This window comes from Leptodactylus fuscus, chromosome 6 (assembly GCF_031893055.1).
Source record: "Leptodactylus fuscus isolate aLepFus1 chromosome 6, aLepFus1.hap2, whole genome shotgun sequence".
NCBI lineage: Eukaryota > Metazoa > Chordata > Amphibia > Anura > Leptodactylidae > Leptodactylus > Leptodactylus fuscus.
This window is the reverse complement of record NC_134270.1, coordinates 36,477,611-36,491,929: the sequence shown is the minus strand read 5'-3', so window position 1 is coordinate 36,491,929 and position 14,319 is coordinate 36,477,611. Positions and strand designations below refer to the sequence as shown.

Sequence of the window (14,319 nt, the reverse complement as noted above, 5' to 3'; positions counted from 1 at the left end):
CATAATGTTAGGTTCTTTAGTGTGACCCAACCACATATTCACAACCAATAATATATCATGTGTTACGGCAAATGTTCTTTCAATTTAAAGGGCTTAAGAAGGCCGTGCACATTAGATTAATGTCAGCCAAACCTACCGATTTAGGAGGACTCCACCATCTAATGAGTGTTGGGTCCTCCTGACTTTCCCATTAGCAGATGTTGGGGGAGAGATGGATCAGGTTGTTGTGATCCACCATATGCAATGTTTTTAAGATAAGATGTCTCTGGTATCAGTTTATTCCCTTCTCCCCATTCTGAACACATGAACACTCAGCCAAGTCTAACTTGCAGGGGCATCAGGAGAAACCTCTGACATTCAGACAGATAAGAAACAGCTATCAAATGTGTAAGGCCATTCTTACATCTCAAACACAATGAAGATGAATCATTGAATATCAGGCACAGTTGGTAGGATATAGATATAGCAGGTCTTTATTTTTCATATAGAGGTGTCCATACACCTTCAATGGCTGTCAGCTGAACTAACAAGCTGGCAACAGCTATGTCTCTCTGTTTTCCCATACATATTAAAGTCCTTATGTTCCCTGAGAACAAAAGGATCAAGCATGTAAAATTCAACATGCCTGATCCTTCTTTTCCCACCAACACCATGTTTCAGTAAAGACTCACAACACCCAAGTATACATCAGACTGGCACGTTCAGCCACCATTACTGTAATTTGTGTAGGTACCCTAAGTCTTGCTGATGGCATAGTTTCACATTGGTTGGTTTGAGATCTGTATCGTATGTTTGAGTGTCAATATCCAACAGCCATCCGCACCACCAATAAAAGTACTAGAGCATGCTCTGTTGAACACCGTATATTGCACCATGTTTTTCTACTGAACTCTGAATGTAGTTATGACTGCTTTCTGAGCACTGTGTAACCGCACCCTTCATCTCTGCCTCCAAAATGGGCAGTATTCTGATATATGTATGTATGCATATCTGAGTGTATGCACTGTATGTATATATGTATGTATATGCACATGATATGCACAACCGTCTTCTCACCAACAATCTGCTGATTCTTACAGGGCTCATGGAGACTGCTTTGATTTTCCTTTGTTCTGTCTTGGTACCAGTACTAGGTAAGAGCCACTAAAATGTCTTCAATCTGTACAATTTATTCTCTTCTCAACACATGCCATATTTATCATGACTACTAAAAACCCGACTCTAAAGAGTGACAGGGGCATACTTCCCAATGTTCAAGGGACTGAAACGTGCTGCAGCAAGTTTAGGTGTTGTAAGTCATGCCCCCAAACCTTCCCTTCCCATGCCCACTTTGGTCCTGCCCATTCCCAAACATGTCTCTTGTGCCACCACACAGTATAATGCCCCCTTTAGTGACCCTGACACCTTATCAAGTTCCTTGTGTTCCCCACACAGATTAGTATCCCCTTGTAACCTCTATAGTATAATGCCCCACACGATATATTTTCCCTCTCAATGTGGCCCCCACACTACAATGTTCCTCTTAATAATGCCTCCTCAGTAAAACACCAATTAATATAGCCCCATAGTATAATGCACCCTTAATGTGCCCCCTACAGTATAACTTCCCCCCTTAATATGGCCCCCGCAGTATAGTGCATTCCTTAATATGGCCCCACTGTATAATGCCCCCTTAGTTATGCCTCCCTTTAAATGGCACCCACAGTATAATTCCTGCTTAATATAGAACCTATAGTATAATGCCTCCCTTAATATGGCCCCAACTGTATTATGCCTCCTGTATTATGGCCCCCATGGTATAATGCCCTCTTAATATGCCCCCACAGTATATATTGTCCCATCTTGTGGTCTCACAGTATAACGCACAAAAGAAAAAAAAAACAATACTCAGCTTCTCTGCACTTCTGCACATCGGGAGCAGAAGACCTGCTGTAGTGATGTCAGTACATTGCCTCTTCCTGCTTAGAAACTCTTGGCAGAAGAGACAGAAGCTGAATGGTAAAGCAGGGAGCCGACATCTTCATGCTTCACCAGTGCACTGGACACAGATAAAGTTGGGACATACCTTCTGTTATCTGGAAAAGTTGGACAGCACCCAGAATCCAGGACTGTCTCGCTGAATCCAGGGCAGTTGGAAGGTATGCAAGGTGAGGTTTCAATAAAAATTGCAGTCATAGCTATCAATCATGACGTAACCATCTAAAAGCTCTCCCCATGTCTATATGTCTGGCCTTTACCTTTACCAGTAGCATATACTAACAGTATAAAGGTTTATACTGTGATGTCCCCTCCTCCATGATCTCCGATGGCAGGAGTAGAGAATATCATGGTGCTCTTGGGTCTGGATTTCTCATTGCTGTGCAGTATAAAGAGCCCATCACTGGCTGTAGAGACAGGAACTCGTATTTATTATTTATTTTATCTATTATGCTTACTTATATAACGCCATCATATCCCGCAGCGCTTTACAGATATTGACAGTCACTGTCCCATATAGGGCTCACAATCTAAATTCCCTATCAGTATGTCTTTGGTGTGTGGGAGGAAACCGGAGTACCCGGAGGAAACCCACTCAAACACGGGGAGAACATACAAACTCCTTGCAGATGTTGTCCTTGGCAGGATTTGAACCTAGGACTCCAGTGCTGCAATTCTAACCACTGAGCCACCGTGCTGCCCATAACTCTTATAAGTTATTATCATATACAGTTATCTATAATTCTAGATTTTTCTGCAACAATCTGACTTTCTTCTGTTTTTTTCATGCAGGTGTCAGTGAAGAACAAAATGATACAGATCCATTTAAATACGGTAAGGCAACATGCAAAACCTATAAGGTGCAAAACCTTTAGAATTGTACATAGTCATCCAGAAATACAACATGCTACTATGAGGTTGGTAGTTTAGGTCATCAAATCCATAGTTGTGATGGAATTTGCTGCCATAATATGGGTTGTATAATATGGGCTGTATAATATGGACTGTGTATAATATGGGCTATAATGCGGCCATTTGAGGAAGGAAGGAAGGTAGGAAGGCCATCAATGTACTGTGACCCTCAATATACGTAAACGTATAACTTACCTAACATGGCCTCTGTTTATAATGGAAACCACATCATATAATGGATACCAACAACACCCATCATACCCTCATTACCTGATTGACTTATAATGGGGTCCATAAGGTTCAGCCAAGTTGCCTATTGTTTTGATGGAAAAATACCACTGCACATAGTGATATTTTTTCGTTATATAAGGTGCAATTTGCCATGGACAATCCTGATATGGCCTCTAACATAGCCTAAATGGGATTTTAAAGGACTGTAATTTTGACTGCTAATTGCCTCTTTACTTTTTACCAAGTACAGCACCATACGTTATATAGTGGCGGTGCTTGGTATTGCAACCCAGGCCAATTTATTTGAATGGCACTGAGATTCAGAATAGTCATGTGATCAATGGACATAATGTCACTGCCCTGAAAAGCACAGCAACTTCTTCAAATAGCAAGTTGGCAGGGATCCTGGGAGTCAGATTTTACCAATTTTATATTCTAAGGATTATTCATCAGTATTGTAATTGTAGAATACTCCTTTAATAATACAGCACATCATTTTAAATTAAATAATGCCAAGTTGATTATGCTAGACTCCCAACGCTACGCTATCTGTAATGGAACAGAACCCCCACAATGGCTTGACCTAGAGATGGGCTCGTAGGCCTTGACCTCCCTCCAAGCTTTGCTTTACCTAAAGAGCCCAATCTCCCCACTGATCCCCCTATTCTCAAACCCCTTCTTCCCTCATGGCCTATCGAAATTACAACTACTACAATATATCCTAATGGCCGCATGTATTCATGTAGCCTTCAACTGGACGAAACACACTCTCTCGGATGAGATGGATGTTATCCGGTTAGTTGACTCTTTAATGCTTCACGAAAAAATAGATTCCGCCATCTCTTATACTCACCTCTCCGATAAAATTTGGACACCCTCGATTACCAGATCCAATGCCCTATGCTTGCCATATTGTCTCCAACTATAAACACAAACTGGGCTTGAGCGTGATACACCCTCCCCTTCCGACCTGGCTGGGCCCCTTCCCCACTCAACTTCCGAGCCCTTCATTATGGCGCCATCTACTCCTCCGAACTTTTTCTTCTAGCTTGGCATTCTGATTTTAGGACTGTGTTTCGTATATTGTACTGCGCCTACCCTGTACTGTTTATTCTCCCTTTGATATTTTTATTGCTCACCTATGTTTTTCTTGGGGGTGTAATTCATTAAATTCCTTTGAAACTAATAATACATCAAACGTCTGAAGTAAAAGGTCACAGCGGCCACTGAGGGGATTTCATGGTCTGCACTTCAAAATTCTGGCATCAAAAAGTAATTTTACATGTATATGCCATCTGCTACACTTTTCAGAAGTAGGTAGGAAAGGGGCCATGTTAGTCAGTCCAGCTAATATATGGCAGAATGACTCACTTCTATAGGGGGCAGGAGTGTAGGAGGCCTATAGGTCTAAGATAGGATAGTGGTCAGGGAAAGCCGGATCTCCTGACTACTATCTCCCATGAAAAGCTAATACATCTCTAGTGAAGAGATCGGCTCTCATGTCTGCTGCCTATGGAATTCACCCCATGAGATTCATTTGGTAAATATTCATGAGGTTCATCTCATATTAAGGGTGCATTATACTATCTTGGCCATATCAAGGGGGCATTATACTCTCTGGGCCATATCAAGGGGGCATTATACTGTCTGAGCCATATCAAGGGGGCATTATACTGTCTGAGCCATATCAAGAGTGCATTATACTGTCTGGGCCATATTAAGGGTGCATTATACTGTCTGAGCCATATCAAGGGGGCATTATACTGTCTGAGCCATATCAAGGGGGCATTATACTGTCTGAGCCATATTAAGGGGGCATTATTCTATCTGGGCCATATTAAGGGGGCATTATACAGTGATGACCATATTAAGGGGGCATTATACTGTCTGGGCCATATTAAGGGGGCATTATACTGTCTGAGCCATATCAATGGGGCATTATACTGTCTGAGCCATATCAAGGGGGCATTATACTGTCTGAGCCATATCAAGGGTGCATTATACTATCTGGGCCATATTAAGGGGGCATTATACAGTGATGACCATGTTAATGGGGCATTATACTGAGTGGGCCATATTAAGGGGGCATTATACAGTGATGACCATATTAAGGGGGCATTATACAGTGGGGGCCATATTAAGGGAGAATTATACAGTGGGGGCCATATTAAGGGGGCATTATACAGTGGGGGCCATATTAAGGGGGCATTATACAGTGGGGGCCATGTTAAGGGATACATTATAGTGTAGGGGCTGCATTGAGGTCGAAATTATACTATGCGGGGCATTTGTTCAGCAAAAATTGCAGTTATTGTACTCTGGCGTCTCCTCAGATGCCAAAGTATGATAAGTGAAGTCTGAGGGGAGGTGAGTAAAAATAAGAAATAGTTATACACACCTCTCCTGGGTGTCCTTTTTGACCTCTGCTTACATCAAGTGTCCTGGGGTCATCCAGGATGCAACCGCGTAATGACTCTTTCATCTATCATCATGGCGTCAATGTGACTCTCCTGGCTGCTGGGTGCGTAATATGAGCCAGAGGCCAGACGAGGACTAAAGACATAGTTAGGGGATTTCAGAGTATAATAGTGTTTCAAGTGTATCAAGGATGATAAATCCCAAAAGTTTTGGGTTTGTCCAGAGCGTAAACAAAAAATGAGTGGAATATCCATAAAAAAGGATTATATAACTTTTAAAAATGGATGGCCTATTGTTACCAATGTCCCAATTGTTAGGACCCCACATATCAGATGTTTCCCAGAGCACAAGCCCCCAGTATTGTGTATATACTGGGCTCTGTGCTGCTTACTCAACGTATTCCTGATCTACATTTTCATAGCGACTAGATACAGTAGACTAGATACAGTACATTAGATACAATAGATTAGATACTGTAGACTAGATACAGTAGATTAGATACAGTAGACTACATACAATAGATTAGATACAAAAGATTAGATACAATAGACTAGATACTGTAGATTAGATACAGTAGTTACCCATGTATAAGTTTATATTGTAGGCTTCAGTACAATGATAAAGTGCCCCTATACAAACAAAAATCAATAGCAATGACCGAATAATACCTGCACTACATAGGGATGGAGTAATACTACCATATATTGGTATAATATTAGTGTCTTACCCAGACTGAATAATATCAGTATATGGTGACTACACAGTCATGATCATACCCCAGACTCTTACAAGCACAGTATTGATCAGGCTTAGGCTCAAGCTCAGTAAACAACCATTAAATCCAATGACTCATGGCTGACGTCTTATCTAATGGTAGTTACTGCTTTCTGAGTCTTTTCTATTATGAAGACATCTTTCATCTACTGTACGTCACAAAATGCAGAGCTGTGGCTTGAAGCTCCTGGGCCCCAGAGAAAACCCTGTAGTGGGGCCTCTCTCTACACTGTACTATTAGAATAGCAGTATATTTTATGTGCTATGGGCCCCTCAGGGTCTAGGGCTACCGCTGCATCCCCTATAGCCACTGTCCTGCTTGATGTCCAGACTCCTCACTTGTGCAGCATACCACAGCCAGTAATGTTCTCCAATACTGCTCACAATGCCATGTGTCCCTCACTTCTCCCCAATACTGTGCCCACTGCCCACAATGCCATGTGTCCTTCTCTTCTCCCTAATACCATACTTGCTGTACAGTTTAACTTCTAAGATCAGCCACAATTATAGGGAAAACTGATATGGATATTCTCATCAAATAAGAGGAAATAAGAAACCTTGGTCTATATGGGTCATGCACTGTAATAAAATCCATACAATAAGATCTAATACAATACAAAGCATAGTATGCAAGTTCACAATTTCCTATAGTGCTTAAATATTGTATCAGGAGCCTGTTAATGTGCTGAATTTATGATGTGACATTAAATGACCTTTCCCCAGATTATGAGAGCCTGCGGATCGGCGGCCTGGTCTTTGCAGTGGTCCTCTTCACACTGGGAATCCTGCTGATTCTGAGTAAGTCTGCTCTATGCTACAAGTGGGATGGCGCCCTTTGTATATTACAGAGTATTACACTGACACCTAGTGGTTGTCGACATAGTTGGCCAATAGAGATTAGAACTAAAAATGTAGGGATTTAGCCTAAATCTGAATTCATACATGCAGTTTTGATGCAGTTCTTTTTGAAAGTTTATAATTATGTTTTTTTGAGTCAAAAGAAACCTTGAGTGTATCCAAGAGGAAGGGACAGTATAGAGATGTGACTTATAATTCTCTTTAGTGGTTTAGATACTGCAGAGAAACTGAATGTATAAATCCTATATATGCAGAATAGAAATATTATAGATATGCTGCTCATTCCATAGATTTATATAAAGAAAAATGAAAGACACAATAGAAAAACAGTGAAAAACATAAGTATTTTTTGCAGCATATTTTTTCTGCTGCTTTTTAATTATATTTCTGCAACGTGTGTCCTTAGCCTAAAACAGTATAGTCCCAACAGTAACAGTAAGAACAGCGATGCTTGAAAAAAATGTAACTTACCGATAAAGGAACCATTAATATAAGCCGAGAAATCTTAAAGAAATAACGATGAATTATCCTAATAGGTTATTACATATGAATGCAGGGAGACATTGCTCTATAATGCATTTAGCACGTACTATATCACTACTAGTATATCTCTATTGCTCTGATAAATATTTTTAATGTATATAAAGCCGCCCCTTCTGGTTATGTTCTGAACTGCTGCAGTTTATGTTATTTTATAGCAACAGAGCTCTTATGTATGTATGTGTGTGTGTGTGTGTGTGTGTGTGTGTATATACATATATATATATATATATATATATATATATATATATATATATACACACACACACACACACACGATTATTAGCTGTTTGATCTGGCTTGGGTGTTGTATTGCTGAAATAGAGGATAACTTTGTCTCTCTTATATGCAACCCTAACCCACCTGGTTTGACGTGGATATAACAGCTGGTTCCACATACTAACAGTCACTTAGCGCCACCTACTGGATCCACAGCATACGAGGCAGCACTTGATTTTCCCTACTCCATTAGAGTAGAGTGGTGGTCGTCCTGTAGCAGGCTCGGTTATATCACACTCACATGTTTATTAGGCAGGATCAACCAGAATTTAATAAAATAAGTGCCCTTTGCGTCATATAATGTCGGGTAAGGAATAAAGCTCCTGTTATTGGAAGAGGTGAAAAAGTGCAATGCAGAAGGCCAAACATGTGCCCAAGACAGGGTCTGAGGAGGGAATGCCAGGTGACCTGAGTGACAAGTTAGAGTGTTTCAGATACCTGTTTTTAGAACCATCCTTTCCCCGCAGAATTTAAAGGGGAAACAACCAAAGTAAATATTATACAGAGACTGTAACTATGAATGTGCCTGTTGTGGAATCATTGCGCTTACTTGGCCTTTGTGCGTAACCACCACACTTAAAATGCAAGGACTAGGATTGCAAGAACTACGCTGTGATAGTGTCTTATTTCCTGCAGCTTCCCTCCTCCATTGCAGCTTCCCTCCTGCAGGGTGGTCATTATAAGAAACTGATCCAATCCGCAATCTACCAAAATACAGCGCCAAAGTATTGGATCCACTGATGGATTCACCATGAAAAGTGAACATACAAGAAAACCCAAATGTGATGTGATTTTTTTTTTTCTTCATGCAGGTCGAAGGTGCAGATGCAATAATCTGAACCAGAAACAAAGGTAAGAGACATAACATATAGTGCTGGACTGTCAGTGCCATAGGGTGTATATGGTGCATGTTTGATGCTTCTCCTATCAAACGCTCTTAGCAGAGGAGCAGCAAGTGGGGGAGTGCAAAACTGGAGTCCCCTCCGATCTAATATTCTTCTATCTATTGGAAAGATGTTGATTGATTTTGACCCAAATCCCCCATTTATTATAGCCCCATTATCAGTGCCAGTACCAAGACATTGGAGTTGGAGTTGAAGTCAAGCCTGTTTTAGGTGGATTCCGAGTCACATGACGCCCATACAGTACCATGTTCACACAGGGATGCAGTACTGTATGGGCGTCACATTACACAGGTTCGCTACGTAGATCTATATAGGACTGTGTACATGAGCAATGAGTCCCGTCAATGCATAATGGATTCTGTTTCAGATGGTTTCAGTAAATTGATCTTAATGTTTTCCTTGTTTCTTAGGGCTCCAGGTGATGAAGAAGCTCAGGCAGAAAACCTTATTGCCTCAAAAGGTGACTGAATCACAATGGAAATTATGTATATACATGTATACTGTCACTATGGTACTAACTTTTATATTCTGTCTTCCCTATAGCTCGTGGAGCGCAGAAAACGGACAATTAACACAACAACTTGTAAGTTTTCTTCTAAGGTATTCTATTAAAATGGCCAGAATGAATAAGACTTGTTGATATGAACTTTTATTTTTGGGTAGGTTTGCATTAGTTACAGTACATTTAGGGGTTTTCCCAAAATATCCCCTATCAACCCCCCACAAATAGGGGAAGGTTGGTCCACGAGTGCAACCAAGTGCCCATGTGAATGGAACAGTAGTGCCATTATATGGATAGCCCCAGATCACCATCTCGATAGTCACATAGAAGTGAACAGAGCACAAGCAACACACGTGCAACACTGCACTGCAGACAGAGGTGTAACATGAAGCCCCTAGGTATATAATACCTATAGCAGACCCTCTAGCTCTAATACATGGCTTATGGTACAAGTCTCCTCACATTGGAAAGAGATTCTTTATAGGCCCCCTGAAGCTCCTGATGTTGCTTAGCATTCAGACATAATGTGCTTGTTGCTCCAGTCATACTTTGTGCGCTGGACTTGAGCCCGTGCAAGACTAGTGATCAGTAAGTATAATATGGTCCATTATTCCCGAATAAATATTCCAATAGATAGCAGCCGATTACAAACGAAGAAATCCCACCCCATTTCGTCCAAAATTAAAATCACAATTTTTAAAGGGCAGTCCTGGCAAATTTGGGACTGTTGGTAAGTATAGGGATCCGCTGATCTCAAATGGGAAGTCTGGCAATCTGCAAAGGAGCACAGTGCAGGAAACTTCTAAACTTCTATTGATATTTTATAAGGTCTCAATTGTACAGGGTCATAACATGGCACCTATAAAAGTCTACCTCCAACAGGTTAGACAGAGAGAGATAGATAGATAGATAGATAGATAGATAGATAGATAGATAGAAAGATAGATAAATATATAGAAAGAGATAGATTTCTCCCTCTGGGAGAAGAACTAATTTCCCGGGGAGCATTGCCTGGCCTCACAGACTCTTTCCACCAGTTGGTGGTCTCCACAGTGGCGTAACTACCGGGGTAGCAGTGGTAGCGGCTGCCACAGGGCCCAGGACATTAGGGGGTCCGGTGGTAGCCGCTACAAATTATTATATTTTTTTTTATTATAGGCCGTTACCTGCTGCAGTAACTCCAGCAGATAACAGGCCCTATTTACTTCCCAATCTTGGCTGATGTTCACGGCTGCCAGTGCTTCCCCTTCTGCGGAGGCTGTGAGCAGAAGCCGGGACTGCTAAGTGAGGCTGTGAGGCCTGTGAACCCCACAAACATTTCAAACCTCTGAGTGTAATAATGGGAGGGGAGGGGAGGTTAATATAAAAAACACTATTACTTACCTCTCTTGATTCCGGAAGGCTTTAGGCCTACTTGTGTGATGTCCTAGACGCCACATGGGCTGGGCTTGTGTCCTTATACGTCGCCAAACAAGCCTGGCTCAAGTGACGTCTTTTCCAACATTGAAGATGGCCGACATCAGCGAGGAGTGCGCCAGAGCCAGTTACAGTGTTTCTTATGTTTATATCGTCCCCTGGGTCTCCAATTTTTATACTATGGGGTCTGGAAACACCTCAGAGTATAATAATTGTTCATGGATTGTCCACAATGGGGCATAATATTGTGTGCAGGGGCCACTATGGGGCATAATATTGTGTGCAGGGGCCACTATGGGGCATAATACTGTGTGCAGGGGCCACTATGGGGCATAATACTGTGTGCAGGGGCCACTACGGGGCATAATACTATGTGCAGGGGCCACTATGGGGCATAATACTGTTTGAAGGGGCCACTATGGGGCATAATGGTGCATGCAGGAATGCAGGGAAGAGGAGATTGGCCAGTTGGGGTATTCGGGGAGGGGGGCAGGAGGAATTGAGAAGGTGATCAGAGGGGCCCATGTCAAAAGTTCGTTACGGGGCCCTGCAAATTACTAGTTACACTACTGTGTCTCCATAAGGTAGAACAGTACCCTGAATCCTATTTCCTATCAAATGCAGACTGTTCATTTCTGTTCTTTTTCTCTTTTTAGGACCCCAGGGATTAACAGAGAACAAACTACGCAAAAAAAAAAAAAAATTAAGCAGCGCTACACCTACTACCACCCATCATAAATCAGGCCTTCCCTCTCCGCCATGTTGTGCGTCCGCACCATGCGTGAACTTCTTAGTTACGATTTGTTACTCAGTGCCGTCCGTGCTCTTCACTTGTAATGTCTTAGCACTTGGTGGCAGATATTTTCCTAGAGGCTTAGAAGGAGCGAAGATGTTATTATTAACCTTAACTTTGTGGCCAATGTGTAATCCTGTTCTCAGTAACCGCACATGCTGCATTACAGTAGGGAATCTTACTGACCATCTGACCGCGGCCTATGTAATCCTTTTCATTTTTCAATCAAGTTTTTCATGCCGTTTACCTCCGACACCATACATACTATTAAGACGAGTGTGTTACACAGTCTATTTGTATAGGAGGTCCCAATAGCCAGATCAAAAGTGTGCTTGTGCCTTTAAATATTCTTGTTAGTGACTACTGTGGAGCTACACATATTAATGTAAGAAGTTATGGCGGAGCCACATACCTTGTGTGTTTAGCATATATGTTATGTGTAAATAGTCATACATATCTAGTCATGTGCAGAGTACTGTACACTGTGTATGTTATGCCGAACAGTGCATATATCACGCACAAAGCACTGTGAATCCTATGCAGAGTATAGCGCTGACTACTTCAGTCTATTCTTTCCATAGAGTAAGTAAGCACACTGCTGTAATGCTCTGCACTGCTGTTCTCACCAACTGCAGGGGGCATCAACGACACTATAATAGCCCTAGGCTTCCTATGGAACTAGCGTACACTTGAGTTTACGGTATTGGGGCGTACACAGAGATGAGAAAGAACATAGTAACATTAATATGGGATACTCTCTGGGTCTTGACTTGAACCCCAGGACGCTCTTACTTGAGATTTGCTGTATTAAAATGTAGCAAAAAGCTCTAAAATACTATTTCAGCATATATTGGGAAAGATTTATTAAAATAATTTTATATAAAAAAAATTCTCTGGAAAAATCAAATGGATCGGCTGCAAAATTTCACAAAAATAAACCTCAGTCGGTCCTCTGCCTGAAAGAGAGGTGGCAATGCATGTGACCACTGTTTTTACTGGCACTATAGCATTTAAAGGGGTTGATCACTTTATAGTTGTTTATCAGACATGTCTATTGGCCTCATCCCATTGCACTTATGCAATGACCTCCATTGGTGAAGTTCAATAGACAATGCCCCTCCATCAGCAGCCATGTTGAAGGGTGCGGTGCAGACAGTGGAGAAGGCTGTACTAACAAAGAGCTGATACTTATCCAAGGCGCTGCCACGGAACTAGTAAGAACTATAAGTTCATTGGTAAAAGAAATATTAAGTGATCAACTCCTTTTAAGAAATTCAGGTAGAATTCAAGAACCGAGGTTTTGCCTGAACTGCTGCTGCTGCACCTAACCTGAAATTCTTGACCACTTGATGCCATCTTGCTATCTATATAGCAATCCTATAAGTCAATGTCTGACTCATTAAAGTGCCTTGCAACCTGATCTGTAGTGGTAAGGGGCAAGAACTCCTCCTTTTGGAGGGGATAGTGGTTTGACAAAAATCCATAGTCAACTTTCAAGACTCTTTAATGGGTCAAATATTGACATAGCAGCTTTCTATAGGTAGCACTATAGAGATCCAATCTACATACCATTTCCCAGAGAGCATTGCCCATAAGACTCCCATAAGGAGACAACTACCCTAAGGGCTGCTCTGGATGAAACTCGCCCAGGATTGTTCTGTATCAAACCCAGTACAACTTAAAAGTGGATGTGTTGCCCATAGCAAGGAACGAAATTCCCGTTCACTTTTCAGAGGTCCTTTAATAAACCCAATATCATTGTTTGCTATGGGCAACCCTTCATTTCTGTCCTTGATAAATCTCCCTAATTGCTGAATAATCTGTCCCATAGACGAACCTACTCTTGTATATCAGGGAATTGTGCTTACATTTCAGCAATTCCCTAATACATAATAATGTATTTTAAGCAACCGCTATACAAGATGTTCGTCCTCCAATATCCAAGCAAGATCCTACACTGAATCTTATACTGTTTTCCCATCAGATAGCGGCTTTGCCTTTATTTTTCAGTTCTCTTCCCGCCTGATCCCTGTGCAGATGTGGCTGTTTCTGTGGCATGTTTTTACACAATCAAATCTATGTTTCCTAAAATCTGTACCGATCTCGCTGTGATTCTGGGGCATCCCCTGCTCCTCTCCTGGAACAACACAAGCATCTTTTTTATCGTGTATGTATATCTAGTGACGTCAGAACAATGTGAAATAAACTTGTATATCTAACCCTCCACTGTCTCCAGATTGACTTTATACATTCCTGGTGTTGTAAGGCCGGCCGCCGCCTTTGAGCAGAATGGCTGAATTCCAGCGTTGTCACCTCGTGACATTTTCCTATAACTCTTCCTATTGATCCTATAACTGTTTTTTGCCTCTCCTCTTATTGGCGCCCATGACCTCTCCTTTGTTTGCCTATGGTCTATAAATTCTATTGTCTCATGTCATCTCTGCTCCATATAACCTGTATGGCTCTATAAATCCACATATCGATTCATATGACGACTCTTTACGATTAATACTATCTATGCAGACCGGCCCCATCCATTCTTACCTCTTTTTATAGGCACTGACATAGCTAGGATTTTCATGACCCAGTATAAGTAAACTCAGCATATATACATATTGTAAACCAGGGAAGGACACATGAATTTAGACTTTAGGAAACATATTGCGGACATGTTCATTTTTAGGTAAAAAAGGACTCCAAAACAATCTCTATCG

The 14,319-nt window shown here is 41.5% G+C and overlaps 1 protein-coding gene across 3 annotated transcripts in view; it reads left to right on the top strand.

Annotated features, from left to right (window-relative positions):
* LOC142210528 (FXYD domain-containing ion transport regulator 6-like) overlaps positions 1-13,829 on the top strand; it is a 56,272-nt gene extending 42,443 nt beyond the window's left edge. For all 3 annotated transcript variants that reach the window (XM_075279746.1, XM_075279747.1, XM_075279745.1), the window contains exons 2-8: positions 1,080-1,133; positions 2,770-2,811; positions 7,036-7,110; positions 8,802-8,841; positions 9,305-9,354; positions 9,438-9,477; positions 11,469-13,829. In XM_075279746.1, coding sequence (XP_075135847.1) covers positions 1,085-1,133; positions 2,770-2,811; positions 7,036-7,110; positions 8,802-8,841; positions 9,305-9,354; positions 9,438-9,466 — 285 coding nt within the window. In that variant the 5' untranslated portion in view covers positions 1,080-1,084 and the 3' untranslated portion in view covers positions 9,467-9,477; positions 11,469-13,829. The remainder of the gene's footprint in view (positions 1-1,079; positions 1,134-2,769; positions 2,812-7,035; positions 7,111-8,801; positions 8,842-9,304; positions 9,355-9,437; positions 9,478-11,468) is intronic.
* The last annotated feature ends 490 nt before the right edge of the window (positions 13,830-14,319 follow it).